The sequence below is a fragment of the Danio aesculapii genome, chromosome 2, assembly GCF_903798145.1.
Source record: "Danio aesculapii chromosome 2, fDanAes4.1, whole genome shotgun sequence".
Lineage (NCBI taxonomy): Eukaryota > Metazoa > Chordata > Actinopteri > Cypriniformes > Danionidae > Danio > Danio aesculapii.
The window spans coordinates 22,544,803-22,561,433 of NC_079436.1; the positions used below are offsets into that span (position 1 = coordinate 22,544,803).

The 16,631-nt window shown below is 34.7% G+C and overlaps 2 protein-coding genes across 8 annotated transcripts in view; one reads left to right on the forward strand and one right to left on the reverse strand.

The window, feature by feature from the left end:
- The window catches only part of agxtb (alanine--glyoxylate and serine--pyruvate aminotransferase b), a 7,746-nt gene extending 4,986 nt beyond the window's left edge, over positions 1-2,760 (reverse strand). Inside the window, exons 1-4 of the mRNA XM_056474822.1 lie at positions 2,463-2,760; positions 664-856; positions 512-576; positions 298-398 (exon numbers count right to left, since the gene is read on the reverse strand). Of these exons, the coding sequence (XP_056330797.1) occupies positions 298-398; positions 512-576; positions 664-856; positions 2,463-2,717 (614 nt within the window). The 5' untranslated portion in view covers positions 2,718-2,760. The remainder of the gene's footprint in view (positions 1-297; positions 399-511; positions 577-663; positions 857-2,462) is intronic.
- A 5,559-nt stretch (positions 2,761-8,319) lies between these two features.
- The window catches only part of kif1ab (kinesin family member 1Ab), a 69,792-nt gene continuing 61,480 nt past the window's right edge, over positions 8,320-16,631 (forward strand). For 6 of the 7 annotated variants that reach the window (XM_056474966.1, XM_056474956.1, XM_056474982.1 and 3 more), the window contains exon 1: positions 8,321-8,545. The gene's annotated coding sequence lies outside the window, so the exon portion shown is untranslated. Of the gene's footprint in view, positions 8,546-16,631 lie in introns of all 7 variants that reach the window. The other variant, XM_056475008.1, reaches the window with a different exon arrangement.

Sequence of the window (16,631 nt, forward strand, 5' to 3'; positions counted from 1 at the left end):
GTGAGCATATAGGAGCATTGAATCATGCTCAGTCTCTTGTACAATACGCCATGTGTACATAAGTGTGTGGATGAACATCAAGTTCCTTGCTGCAGTTCACCAAATGGCCACTGGTGTCACTAATAATTGTTTATTTTTATTAACTTTAAAATCGTTGTCCAAATATTGATTTAATTATGTGAACATCAATCTGAGAATTGCAAAAAATAAAAATTATAAGACCCCAAAACTGAAGAATTTCAATGATTTTCCATTTGAAGTCAGCCACAAAGCGAAATGATTGTATGATATTCTTACTTGCGACACACATCTCCAATTCCGTCCATTGGGTGCACCAGACCAGCTGATGACTCTCCATGTGTGAGAAAGAAGAGAACTGGCTTATGTTTAGCCAGAGCCTGTAGAAAGATGAATGTTGGGTTTGCTCTGCTAGTCAAATAACTCTCAGTGGTCATAAAAAATGCTATGGAAATTTGACTTAACATCACATTTAGATGAAGCACAGTTTTACCTGTTCAATTTCTGCGTTTGTGAAATGTCCTCCAGGTGCTTTTGCCAATGTGTGAACCTTTGCACCTGGTGAAAGAAAGTCAAGTGTGTTCTCCTCAGCAGATTATGTTGCATTTCTACAGAACAGTGGACTGAAGTTATTATTGTTCATACCCATCCGCTCTGCGATTTCTGCGACTCGTTCCCCCCAGATTCCATTGACTGCAACCAAAACGCTTTCTCCAGGCTCCACGATGTTAAACACTGCACACTCCATTGCTGTGTGGCCAGAGCCGCTCATGGCCAGAGTCATGCTGTTATTGGTCTGAAAAGCATACTGAATTCCCTGCTTGATCTCATTCATAATCTGTAACAAAATAAAAGCACTAGCTTTCAAACATAATGTCCACAAAACATTTAAATCAGTTGATTTTGATCTATACTGAATAAATCATAAGTAAAACATTGTTAGGTTGTGAAGCTGAAAGAGTAGGTCTCTTTAACTGACTGACATCCTTAACTTTAAAAATATCTCAAATATATAATTTTCTTAATTTGATGATTATTACAATATTGCTCATTTGGTAACAATAGATAATGCATTAATTAACATGTACTTCAAATAAAATTATTAATTCACAGTGCATTAAAGTTAGCAAATACACCTTTAAATATTTTAGAAAATATTGAAACAAATATGAACAAACAATTGCTGCTTTTAATTATTGTATTTATGTTGTTACAGTGGAAAAAAGCTTTCATTCATCCAATTTAAAAAAGTTTAAGGTAATGGTTCACATCTAAATTTGATCACTTGACCCAATGAAAAATAAATAAACTGCTTTAAACAATAAGTTCTTTTCCATGAGAACGTTTTTATATAACCTGGCACAAAGCATATTTGTCTTGATGTTGAAAGTCAATTAATTTAAATTCTCTTTTTGTTCAAAACAAGAAGATAAAGCTTTAATCAAAACAGCAATTCCAAAAAAAATTTCATTCATCCATTTAAAAAATGTTGGGTAATGGTTTCACATCTAAATTTGATCACTGGAGGCAATGAAAAAATAAATCATTTGTCTTAAACAATATTTTTTAAGCACAAAGCTTATTGAGTTTCTGTTTAATACGCATGCACTAACCTGTGTGAGTAACCTTAATATTTTACATTTACAGTCAAAACATTTATGTTTAAGTATATTTTGAACTTAAAATATATTACTTAGAACAAATAATATTAAACTGAAATGAAAGATTTTTATGGATGAAGTATGGCTTGAGTTTTTTTTGTGTAATGCGTTAACTATATGTAACTATGTTTTACTATGTAACTATATTTCTTGAGTGTTGAAAAATACTTTATAGAATAATATTAAATATTTTGTCATTATTAACCAAATATTTTAAGTTTTTTTAAATATTAAAATATAAATTGTTGATTAACTTTTTGTACACTATAATCTAATAAAAGTATTAATATTTGTAGATATTTATAAATATTAATATTTAGAGGTTTTATTACTCTTAAAAAGACACAATGCGTATTTGAATATGAATATTGAACATTAATTTGTTGGTTTTTAACAAGTATATATATAAGAGTATCATATTTAGAGATGTTTATGTCTACATATGTATTGGTATTTAGAGTAGCCTATTTAAAATACTTTTTTTGCATTTTAAAAATGTTTTTACATCTATATTTTATCGTCATTAACCACTTAGTTTGAGTTATAAATTTAACATAAACACGTTTTAAAGTGAATATCTGAAGAAACGTTAACATTTAAATTTGTTTTTTATTGTTATTATTTATTAAAAATAAACCAAGTTGACGTTTTTTTCATGTACGTTTATTATGCTACAATATTGCTGACTTTGAAGCCCTGTATTTTAAACTAATTTTCCTTTCCACCAGTCCATATAAAACAAGTAAAGGCGTCGTTGGGTCAAAACTGAAGTGTGAGATTTACCCCAAACATTTCCGTGTGCATGTGACCTATTATAGGTCTTCCTCCTGCCGCCAAAACACGAGGCGGCACATTGGATGGTCCTGGTCCAAACAAGTACCGCAACGGAGCCTCGAGCGGCCGGAGCATGCAGGCCGGTGGAGGGACGCTGAGAGACGACATCCCGCGCTGGACACTTTGTTTGCCGGAGAGCGCGCTTTCCAGCGGCACCTGCTGCGTCAGGCGCGCACACCTGGACAGGACAGTCCTCGGCATCATGATTCCTCTCGCTCTGCTGTTCGACTGAAGGACAAAACACTGCGTTTCTCCAACATTTTAAACGAACAGGTCTTTGACCCCAGGTTCACACACCGACATGCGTCACGCTTTGGGCGCAAAATTTCTCCTCCCTTCATCTTCCTAACAAGGTATAGCGGTCCAGAAGTGCAAACGAGGGATGTTATGAACAGCATAACAACAGCTATAACACCTGTATGCTATCTTAGGTCCTGTACATCATGTAAAGCTATAAGTTGTCCTATTTTTGTCCTCTATAGTCTAGAAGTCAATATGTTAACCCCTGGCGTCCTGACAAAAATAAACAGAGCACACGTGTTTATCTGAGCTTTTTCACAGAGCTCAACGCCTCAGTGCTGGAAGAAGAAAATGCCTTGCACTCTATTAGTAAAGGCTATCGTGAAAGGAAGTTGTGTATTCATATTTAATAATATTTTTGAGAGGCCATACGTGCTTAATCGCTCATCTGTTCCTTTTAGCCATAAACATGTCAAATAGACAGAAAGTGTGTTTTTGTTTACATCCTTGTGTACAGGCAGGTGCCGTATTGATCGATTTATTCTTCACTTGATTACGAGCTCAGTGGAGGAGTGTGCACTTCTCAACACAGTTGATTGGTTGATGTGAACAAACACACATGCACACGCTAATGTATCCAGCTCACATTTTATTGGTCAGTGCAGCACATGGCAGTAGCTCCACTGGAGTAGACATAGCTGATGTGCAAATTCATCTGAATTTTCTTATGTCCGTTAGCCATTTTTAAGATCAGCCTGCTGGCTATCAAACAACAAATGGACATTTGTTCATGTTTGTATATAAATAATTAATGTTGATTAATCTAAATAGATTCTTGGCTAGTGTGTCTGGTAGCTAAATGCACATTATTTAAATTTTCATTTAGATATTTTATCATACCAGTACAGGATTACACTCACCGGCCACTTTATTAGGTACACCTGCTTGTTATTATTAATTAATATTATCAGCCAATCACATGGCAGCAACTCAATGCTTTTAGGCATGTAGACATGGTCAAGACGATCTGCTGACGTTCAAAGCGAGCATTAGAATCGGGAAGAATGGTGATTTAAAAGACTTTCAACATGGCATGGTTGTTGGTGCCAGACAGGCTGGTCTGAGTATTTCAGAAACTGCTTATCTACTGGGATTTTCACACACAACCATCTCTAGGGTTTACAGAGAATGGTCTCAAAAAGAGAAACTATCCAGTGAGCGGCAGTTCTGTGGGCGCAAATGCCTTGTTGATGCCAGAGGTCAGAGGAGAATGGCCAGACTGGTTCCAGCTGATAGAAACAGTAACTAAAATAACCTCTCGCTTCAACTGAGGTATGCAGAAGAGCATCTCTGAATGCACAACCTGTCAAACCTTGAGGCAGATGGGCTACAGCAGCAGAAGAACACACTGGGTGCCACTACTGTCAGCTAAGAACAGGAAACTGAGGCTACAATTCGCACAGGCTCACCAAAATTGGACAATAGAAGATTGAAAAAACATTGCCTGGTCTGATGAGTCTTGATTTCTGCTACGACATTCAGATGGTGTGGTCAGAATTTGGCATCAACAACATGAAAGCATGGATCCATCCTGCCTTGTATCAACGATTCAGGCTGCTGCTGCGGATGTAATGGTGTGGGGGATATTTTCTTGGCACACTTTGGACTCAGTAGTACCACTTGAGCATTGCGTTAATGCCACAGCCTACCTGAGAATTGTTGCTGACCATGTCCATCCCTTTATGACCACAGTGTACCCATCTTCTGATGGCTATTTCCAACAGGATAACGCACCATGTCATAAAGGGCGAATCATTTCAGACTGATTTCTTGAACATGACAGAGTTCACTATACTCAAATGGCCTCCACAGTGACCAGATCTCAATCCAATAGAGCACCTTTGGGATGATATCTAGTCAATAAGGACCATAATCTCTGAGCAATATTTCAAATATCTTGTTGAATCTATGTCACGAAGGGTTAAGGCAGTTCTGAAGGCAAAAGGGGGTCTAACCTGGCTCTAGTAAGGTGTACTTAATAAAGGGGCCGGTGATTGTATGTGTATGTAATTCAATAAATGGTAATAATTAAAATAATGTAGTGTCTATTCATGCTTATAATTACCTTGGCCTACAAACTTTGTCATATGGTAGTAGTAGTAATAATAATAATTGTATTGTAGTTTTATTATTATTAGATTATTAATGACAATGTTTATTTACTTTGCTCATACACAGTTATAGAAATATGGCCATTAATATATTTAAGCATAGACCATTTTGAGAAATGTAAACAACAATGGTCCTAAAGTATTTCCTGTTTTATATCTTTAATTTTCATAGCTTCCGAGAATCCAAATAGATCCACAAATTGATAAATAATATGATTATTAATGTGAAAATAGGATTGAATTGTCTCTTGTTACAGTTTATATTATTATATATTATATAATATGATCAAGGGCCAATTACTACATTATAAATTTGTTTTAAAATTGTTACTTTTGATTTCATTAACTTTGCTCATAGTTACAGAATGGTCACAAAAAGTCATAATGATAAATAATAATACTTTATTATTTATAATAATACTAAAAATTATTAGACCAGTTATTCATATTTATAGTCCTAAATATGGTCATATGCTCAAAGAGTAATTACAATATTATTTATTATTATTAATACAATGAATCTTTGGTGTGCCTATCCTATAATAAATCAAATGTGTTAATATAATAGGCCTACTTAATATAATAATGATTGTTGATTGACCATATTTCTAAAAATATGTATGAGGAAAGTAAATCTATAACATGAACAGACTGTGCTGTTCCCACTTAGAGCTAAAATGCTTACTCTGTACAAAAGTGCCTGATGAGAACAGTGATTCCCAAATGCAGCGGTCTTGTGTCATAGAAAGCAGATGCTGATGTCAGAACGGGGACTTTGGCCCGAGCACTGTTCTCCATCACTTATCCGACAGTAAATAATTAGTCTACACAGTAAATAAGTGGAAATGCAATGTTTGCCCTTGTGTGGCCTTTGCACTGTGGTGGAGCTTGACACCCACAGTAAAGACCAAAGGCACACAAAATAACTAATGCCATGCTTTTGTGAAAGACATGACACATGCCCTGAAGTAATGCTTGTCTTGACTAATGGAGACATCCAGACTGACCTTGAACCCACTAAACTACAATGCAAAAATGTATTTAAAATGCGTGTTTGTCAGGCAACGTTTACATTGTGTAATGTAGTGAGCAGAATTATATCAGATGGACAGTAGATGGAGCTGTTCTGCACAAACTGTTTTACTTCACTGATGTCGTAACACGTTTTGATCTGATTTTAAAACGCTAAAACCTTAAATAAGATTACAAATACATAATGTTAGAAAAAAATCTAATTCATTGCAATTGAGAAAAAGTCAGAGACAACTTTGAAATTCCTAATTAGGCTGCTCTGGATGTACAATTTATCATTTAAAATGCTTCTTGTATACAAATATTGTCATTTAGAGCTAAATAAAATACTGTTGGTCAAAATGATAAATTTATAGGTTTTCAGACATCTTTGTCTTTGTCAACACGATAAATGTGTGTTGGAATAACCCAGATTTTCAATCACAATAAAAAATTTATTTTGACAAACCTATATAAACAAAAAGCAATATTTAACATCACTCAAACACATGCCTAATAAATCTAGTTCATCAAACGTGTGTGTGTGTTTATATATATATATATATATATATATATATATATATATATATATATATATATATATATATATATATATATACATACATACATACATATATATACATATATACATACATATATATATATATATATATATATATATATATATATATATATATATATATATATATATATATATACATATATATATATATATATATATATATATATATATATATATATATATATATATATATATATATATATATATACACACACACAGCTGAAGTCAGAATTATTTGCCCCCTTTTTTTTTTTTTCTTTATTAAATATTTCCCAATAATATTTAACAGAGCAAGGAAATTTTCACAGTATGTCTGATAATATTTGTTTTTTCTGCAGAAAGTCTTATTTGTTTTTTTTTTTTCGGCAAGAATAAAAGTTCTAAATTTTCTTAAAAGCATTTTAAGTACAAAATTATTAGCCCCTTTAAGATAACTTTTTTCGATAGTCTACAGAACAAACCATCATTATACAGTAACTTGTAATTACCCTAACCTGCCTAGTTAACCTAATTAACCTAGTTAAGCCATACATGTCACTTTAAGCTGTAAAGAAGTGTCTTGACAAATATCTAGTCAAATATTTTTTACTGTCATCATGGCAAAGATAAAATAATCTAATAAATAGTTATTAGAAATGAGTTATTAAAACTATTAGAAATGTGTTGAAAAAAAATCTTCTCCCCGATAAACAGAAATTGGGGAAAAAATAAACAGGGGGACTAATAATTCTGACTTCAACTGTGTGTATATATATATGTGTGTATATATATATATATATATATATATATATATATATATATATATATATATATATATATATATATATATATATATATATATATATACACACTTTTATTTATGTATATCCAACACAATCTCACGGCAATTCGTAACTTTTTTTTAGTGGCTAATTCGTACGAATTCGTACGATCTAATTCGTACAATTTAGTACGATGTGCTTATCCTCCAATGACGGTTGGGTTTAGGGGCGGGGTTAGGTGCCACGCCTCCTTTTTAAAATCGTACCATTTCGTACGACTGAACTCGTACGAATTCGTACGAATTAGCCACTAAACTGTCAAAACGTAAAATACTTACGTTTTCTCGTGGCTGGTATATCTGGAGGCTGTTGATCTTTAATACATAACACTTAACAAAATTTTAATTTGCAACATTTTATCAACCAGAAATACGAATGTAAATAAGATTGTATTCTGTGACCTTTGACACTTGTTTTGTATGTCTTTTTTGTTTCCATGTTCCTTTGAAAATGTTTTTTTTTTGTTTGATTGTTCTACACTGTTTGAAAAAAAGAAAATATAAAACGTTTTTGTCATTTTTCACCATTTTTTTTAATTAATAGATAAAACGAATAAATTACTAAATAAATAACATAAATACTTTAAAAAACAGACAGACATGTTATGCAGAGTTGTTTGTCTCCTAATTGTATAAGCGTCCTTAGTCCTTCATAATGAATCCCTTGAGCGTATCCGTGCGCTGCATACTAAATCACAGACGCTTAGAATTTCAGATGAGCTCTTTATGTCTTGGTCTATACTCGAGGCCACGGAAGCAAATCCATGACCGGGGTCTTTTCTCTTTTTTTTTTTACGCACATCACACCCTTCCCTTCTGCCTGCGCCTCTCTCATCACTGCTCCTCACTCATGGCGTCATCGCCTCATCAGCATCCTTGGCTCCAGCATAAGAGCCATTTTGTGTTAGGCTGAAGAAACTTTCTCTCTCATCCGCACATCCACTAACCCTCCCTCCATCATCCCGTTGGCTCATCCCGCAAACCCCCCACCCATCCCGTCCTGACGCACCGCCACTGCGCACCAGGCCCTGGTCCTGCCAGCGGGGGCTCCACCTGCATTGATGGTGCTGAAGCAGGGAGAGGCTACAGAGAGCACAGAGAGAAAACACAACAGCTGGGAGAGGAAGGAGACCGCGGATGGATGCGGATTGATGGAATAACCAACTGCTCTGCGCAACGTTAACAGGATATTGCCATCGGGAATCAGGTAATCGAAAGATCTTAATTATTGTCGTTACGTGTTTTATAACCAGTGTTTTTTTCATGTCTGTTGTGAGAATGAGAACAGGGTGGTGCACCGTTTCCGTTGTTGTTCTGTCCGGACACCATTTCGAGGTGGTTGAAATGCAATAACAGCATGCAAAATATTAAGGAGAACATAAAAAAGGGTCTTTAAAAGATATATCTGTATCCTGATAGATAGATAGATAGATAGATAGATAGATAGATAGATAGATAGATAGATAGATAGATAGATAGATAGATAGATAATTTAATGTTTATATAGCTTACCTAGTAATGGCATGACTAGTATTGAATGGCATCGTTATTATTGCGTTTTCTACATGTATTGACAGTCCAGCCATGTTGCTGAAGGCTGCTGTTTATGTTGGCAGGGTGAGGCCAAGTCACGAAATCAGGACCTTTTCAGATGTTTTCAATTTTAAAGGCGGCATCAAGAAACGATTAACCTATTTAATATTATAACATGAAATTAAATTCGGTATATTTGACTGTATTTTGTTGAGAAAGTAGTGCCATAGTAACAGGCGCGTCATCTTTAACATCTCAAAACAACCGTGATGCGACACGTATAATTAACGATTATTCGGTGCTAACCGATGATTAACTTTGTTTATGTAATCATAATCGTGTTAAGTGTTTCGTCCTTTACAATCTCGTGCGTTCAAATTATGTGTAGCCTATTTATGTTGTTTGGGTTCTTGCCGCACCTCAGCATCTACGCAGAGGCTCTGAATATAAGCAGATGGGCTACATATTCATATCATAACCTTGTTTAGAATCGCTGCCTGTCTTCCTTGGTTTGCTTAATGACCGCTGAAACGGCTTCATTTAGTTTGTTTTGCCGGTGGGCTGAAGCTGACGCAAATGCCCGTCCATCAGAGCTGAATCATGACAGAGCCGGACGGCCAGGGCAGCCATTTTCAGCAGACTCTACGAGCACTGTATGTTGATGATAAAAATAACATTCATTGTGTACAAACACAACGCATTTCTGCGCGAAGGTTGGCAAATAGCAATCTTAGATTCTAGATAAATAAATCGTCTGTAGTCAAATGCTGTCAAATTTATTCACAGCTTATTTTTAAGCTTATTTTTATGTAGTTACTTTTTTTAATGGGGCTATCCCACGTAAAGTTGCCAAATAATCATCTTAATAATGAACAGTGTAATTTAGCTTATGATGTTGAAAAAAACCTAATGTTTTGATGTATTTTTAAAAAATGATAAGTTATATAATTCAGTTATACATAATTACGTTTATATTTTAGGCTAAATCGATGTCCTATAAAGTTTTTTTCTTTCTAATTCATTATTATAATAAAAGATTTAATATTATTTAGCACAAAAAATAGATATTTTTTACCCATATTTATTTTTTACTTTGGATGTCTGTCTTTGAATGGGTTATTTAATTAGTAATATCATATAGGCTACTATTAATAACAGTATAAGGCAGGCAGTTCTATTGTTTTTTATTGTCCTTTAGCATGGAGGTCTTTGTGCTAGATGCTATGTCATTCACATCTTCATAAGCAAACTACAATTAAAATTAATTTGTCTAAAATCGTCATTCGGGGACCCAAGAATGTTTGCATAACATGTAGGTCATTTTTATCAGATGTTATGCCATTTCTAGATTCATGTAGGTCAATGTGACAGATCATATCTGTAAACATAATCCCAGTCAATATGTGGTTGAAACTGAAACTGATATTATAACAAAATATTTATTACAAAGTATTAATAGGATCACAAGAAAGTGAATTAATGTAATTAATTAAATGACGTGAGGCCAAAAGAGTTAAGTAGACAAGATAAGTAACTTTTAAGAAAAGTCAAAAATTAGTTGTGGTGGTAGTTCCATATTTGTTATCTGATCTTTTGATTAGCTTTAATATGAGTAACCTTAGTGTGTGAGGTTTACAGAAGCACATTACTATACAGTAACATCACCCTTTTCGTGAGATCACTCATTAGTCATAGGCTATATAATTCTCAGATATTGTATAGAATGGTGGGAGGATTGTACAGTAGGTTATTTTTGCCTATATTATATAGAGGTGCAGCTAAAGGATTGATTCTTATTAGCTAATGAATATTCTAAGGTAATTTCATTATGGCAAACATTTTTAGCTATAGACCCTTTTCACATTTCCGGGTTTCAGTCATACAGTAGTTGGGTAAACTTAGAGCGCAGAGAATGGGAGAGTACAAATACTTTTTTTACAATCCCATTTGCTGAAAAAATAAAATATAAACGCCATGATTGTGTTATTAAGACTTTCAGGAAAAGGGGAAAAATAGTGTGAGACTGATGACGGCAGCCAGAGGAGAAAATAACGTCAAATTTACAAAAACCTCACATAAGCGTTAATTATGGTGGCTTGAAAAGCCAGCATATTGTTATCTATCTTAAACTTATTATTATTCTTCTTCTTCTTATTCTTCTGAGACTAATTTCTAAGTGTATCTCCTCCTAGGCCTTTCAAGCTACATACTTCAAACTTTCGTCAAACCTTCGAACTGGTCTGACTCGGGTTGCTATATCTTTTCTAACTGATCCGACCTTGGGTTTTCTGAAAAACGACCCAGAAAAATCCCAAAAGTCCCATTGACTTAACATTGGGTCAAACTTTGTGAGCTCATAACTCTGCATCAGACTGTCCTACAGACTTCTAACTGGACTCATTTAACTCAGTCTAGCCAGCAGCCAATAACTGATGACTTTTTAACTTACTAGCCACTCCCTAGCAACCACTTACAGCACCCTAGCAACTGTCCCATAGACTTCCATTGTAAAAGACTCCCATTGACTTAACATTGGATCAACCTTTGTGAGCTCATAACTCTGCATCAGATTGTCCTACAGACTAGAGTCTGGCCTCATTCAACTCAGTCTAGCCAGCAGCCAATCACTGATTACCTTTAAACTTACCAGCCACTCCCTAGCAACCAATTTCAGCACCCTAGCAACTGTCCCAGAGACTGTGACTAGCTATTCTAACACACGCTAACAGTTTTAACATCCTACTGACATGCTAATCTTGCTAGAAAGGTGCTAGCAACACGATAGTGACATGCTAGTCATGCTAGTAACATGCTAATTCATGCTAGAATCATGCTAACAACATGCTAATTCCTGCTAGAAACAAGCTGATTCATGCTAGAATCATGCTAGTAACATGCTAGTTACATGCTAATTAATGCTAGAATCATGCTAGTTACATGCTAATTCATGCTAGAAACATGCTAATTCATGCTAGAATCATGCTAACAACATGCTAATTCATGCTAGAAACATGCTAGTAACATGCTAATTCATGCTAGAAAAATGCTAGTAACATGCTAATCCATGCTAGAATCATGCTAGTAACATGCTAATCCATGCTAGAATCATGCTAGTAACATGCTAATTCATGCTAGAATCATGCTAGTAACATGCTAATTCATGCTAGAATCATGCTAGTAACATGCTAATTCATGCTAGAATCATGCTAGTTACATGCTAATTTATGTCAGAATCATGCTAGTTACTTGCTAATTCATGCTAGTAACATGTTAATTCATGCTAGAAACAAGCTAGTAACATGCTAATTAATGCTAGAATCATGCTAATTGATGTTAGCAACTGCCTAGCAACCACTCAGAATACTTTAGCAACTGCCTAGCAACAACCTAGAAACATGCTAACATATATGTACTTATCTATGACGACTGTTTCAAACTTCATAAAAACTGCTTCAGTTATTTACACTTTAAAACGACTTCAAACTTTTAGACTCGGCTTTTCAAGCCACCATAAAGTTTGTCCTCAAACTTTAATATCTAGTTCGTTGTTGTAATTTGACGCAAAGATGATATAATACATACATAAATGCATATAATGATATAAATGTTCAAACGTTTTTTTTAAAAAGCAAAATATAAAAAACTTTCAAGGATTTGAGATTATGATGACTATTCATCATAATGGTCTTGTGAAAAGGGTCCATTTTAAGAATCATTACAAACTAGCATATAGGGTGAAAAAATGCAAACTAATTTGTTGTTTTCGTACTAAATAATGTACCTGTAAAACATGCTCTCTTATTCGTTTTCCCCCAATTGTTCCCACATATGTGTACAAATGATCAAACATACTAGACACACACAGTTGTCAAAACTTGTCAAAGGAACATGTAAGCGTTGTCCTGCAACCAAAAATGAAAATTTATTTACTTCTTGTGGGTTCAAGTGGCTCCAAACTCTTAAAACTTTTAGCTTCTTTCTATTAACCACAATAAAAGATACTTTAAAGGTCCCATTAAATTAAAATAAAGTTTTTTAGATGTCATTATCAATATTATTAGTTTAGGATATCTATAAGCTAGTGTGCCCCAAAAAAGTGACAAACTTCGCATTTAGAAGATATAAACACGTAAAGCTTGTAGTTTGTCACATTTGCCCAAATGGATCAATGATTTTATTTACATTTACATTTTTTATTTATTTATTTTATTTATTTTTATTTACATTTACATTTTTTTTTATTTACAGTTTATTTTATTCACGTCACCTCACACTACAGTTTCTCATCACATCAGAACCAAATGCTCTCTAGAATCTGACATGTCCTGCCCCCTTCAAGATGCTTCACATTGCTTTTCATTTGATGTGCTTGAGCTCAACCACTCTCACTGGCAAAGCTGTGATAAAACAAAACACTATTGAATGTTTTTTTTATAAAGGGGAGGAGCTACACTATGTCTCGTTCCCACCCTCTCTTCGTGTTTCTGTTGAGATTACGTCAAACATCCAATAAAAATGCACATTTCAAAGCACTTCACAGAACCTTTAAAGAATGTTGAAAAACACCAGTAGAATGGAAAATACTCTTGCCTGACTTTGGAACAGTTTAGCAATCTTCAAAATGTATTTTTTGTGTTCAACAGAATAAAGAAACTCAAATAGCTTTGCATTAAGTGAAGGATGGGTAAATGATGATAGAATGAGTAAACAGTTCTTTTAATCTCTCTATTTCTTCTCCTTATCAGTGGCTCGATCCTCTGTTTATTAGCACTAAAATGATGTTTTGAATTCAGCAAGGGATGTTTAAGATGATAAAAATACAAAAATCTTACACACAAGAGCAAAAAAAACTGACAAATGAATCAGAATCAGAATCAGATCAGAAAGAGCTTTATTGCCAGGTATGTTCACACATACTAGGAATTTGTTTTCGTGACAGAGCTTCTACAGTGCAACAGGATAACAGAGACAGGACAAAAAACAGATAATAAATATATTTAAAAAAATAGAAGTAAGTAGTGAGTGCAAATATGGAGATTGACAAGTGTATGTACATGTTTATTACTATATACAACGTTATATGTGCAGCTGTTATGTGCAAATTGGCATGTAAAGTGTGTTGTTAAATAAGTGTATATGTGTATAAAAGTGTATGGCAAGTAGTGATGTTGGCTCCACAATTATTATCATCAAGTGTTCATGAGATGGATTGCCTGAGGGAAGAAACTGTTTCTGTGTCGGGCTGTTCTGGTGCGCAGTGCTCTGTAGCGTCGACCAGAAGGTAAAAGTTCAAAGAGGCAGTGTGCTGGGTGTGAGGGGTCCAGAGTGATTTTGGCAGCCCTTCTGCTTGCTCTGGATAAGTGAGATGAGATGAGATGTAAATCATCTGAACAATATCTGTAAATAGCTCTAATAGATTTTAGTGGGCTTCTTGGCCTAAAATAAATACTAAAAACTTACAATTCTATCATGATTTACTCAACCTTTACTTGCAACAAACTTTTTAAACTTTCTTTCTGTTAAACACAAAAGAAGATATTTTGAAGAAAGCTGGAAACCTAAGGACTTCAATAGTATTTGTTTTTCCTACTATAGAAGTCAAGGGTTACAGGTTTTCAGCTTTTTTCAAAATATCCTCTTTAGTGTTCAACAGAAGAAAGAAACTCGTGAATATCTAGAAAGACTCAAGGCCAAGAAAATAGTGATTAGGTTTTTATTTTGGTGTGAGGGCGATACAGTGGCTCAGTGGTTAGCACTGTTGCCTCACAGCAAGAAGGTCGCTGGTTCGAGTTCTGGTCGGGCCAGTTGGGATTTCTGTGTGGAGTTTGCATGTTCTTCTCGTGTTGGCGTGGGTTTTCCTTCGGGTGCTCTGGTTTCCCCCACAGGCCAAATACATGTGTTATAGGTCAATTGAATAAACTAAATTGGCCGTAGTGTATTGTAGTGCATGTCAGAGTGTATGAGTATTTCCCAGTACTGGGTTGCAGCTGGAATGACATCCGCTGTGTAAAACATATGCTAGATAAGTTGGCAGTTTATTCCACTGTGGCGACCCCTAATAAATAAAGGGACTAAGCCGAAGGAAAATGAATAAATGAATTTAGGTGTAAATCTCTTTAATTTTGTCTGCTGACTGACAGTGCCCTTGGACAGTGTATCAGATTTTAGCTGGCTGTTTTTGTTCTTTTAATAATCCACAGATACAGTATGGGTCCAATAACTGTTTGCAAGGCTGTTTTGTTTCAGCTAGTTTTAGAGTTCATGTGAGTACAGTAATCTACTGAGTGTGATAAAAGTCCTGATGAGTCATGGTCTGGATCTCAGAGAGATCCATTACCTAAATTAGATTATCAATGGCGTAACTTAGCCAATTCAATCGCTGAACAGATTTATGGGGATTTTCCTTAATTATCTCTTCAGGTGAATTGCTGTACTAAATCTTTTTAGATTTAGAAAGTTTAGGCCATTTGTAGCCTTGTTTTTGCACAATAAGTGTTGATTCAGGGGGTTATGTTATTCTATATAAAATTCATCATAGTTTCTGTTTATCACTGCAATAAACATGCTATTAATGATTATTAAAATAGTCAAATTAACTATTTGGAACTTGGTTTATCATCAAACATGTATTTGTTTCATTCTTGCTTGTAACGCTCAAAGCAGAGTGAGTTTAGTGACGCTGTAAAAATGTTTACCTGGAGGGGTGTTTATAAGACTGCAATCACACTTTTATAATCACGACATGACACATTTCATGAATATGAAGGAGATTTTATGCATTCTTAGGACAACTGTCATCAAAGGTTCTGTGAAGTGCTTTAAAATGTGCTTTTAATTTTAATGTTTGATGTAATTTTAACTGAAACATGAAGAGATGTATGAGATGAAGAGATGCAATACCGTTTTGTTTTCTCACAGCTTTGCCGGTGAGAGTGGTTGAGCTCAAGCGCAATAAATGAAAAGCAAATGTGAAGGGGGCGGGGCATGTCAGAAACTAGAGAGCAATTGATTGATTTAATGAGAAACTGAAGTATGAGGTGATGTGAAGGCGGAAGTGATAAACTGCAAACTTTGGATGTTTATATCAGTTTTATATATATATATATATATATATATATATATATATATATATATATATATATATATATATATATATATATATATATATATATATATATATGTTTATATGTGTAAGTTCAAAATCTGTGACAAATCTGTCATAAACATGATTGTCACAGTGCCAGGTTTTGCCCTCACCGTAATGGGGGTCATTGTCCAGTGACATTGTGAAAACTGCTTGTTGGTTCATCGTGCCACCTTAAACTTTCAAGAGTGTATAGTAGGGCCAGGGTCAGACTTAACCAATCAATGAGGTAAGCAGCCGTGTAGGGCCCCAGGGATTTAGGGTGGCCAACCAATGCCAAGAAGCCTGTCTTAATCATATAGCTCTTTAAAATAGTTTCTATCATATGTTGTAAAATCTATTTATAACCATTAAGATTTTAACGTTATTACTTCTTTTCAAATTTATGAATAGCGGAACGTCAAGGCCAGTGTTTCCCAACCCTGTTCCTGGAGGCACACCAACAGAACATATTTTGGATGTCTCCCTTATCTCACCCATTCACTTCAGGGTTTGGAGTCTCTTCTAATGTTCTGGTGAGTTGATTCAGGTGTATTGGATAAGGGAGAGCTTGAAAATGTGTACTGTTGGTGTGCCTTCAGGAACAGGGTTGGGAAACACTGGTCTAGGCTGTGAG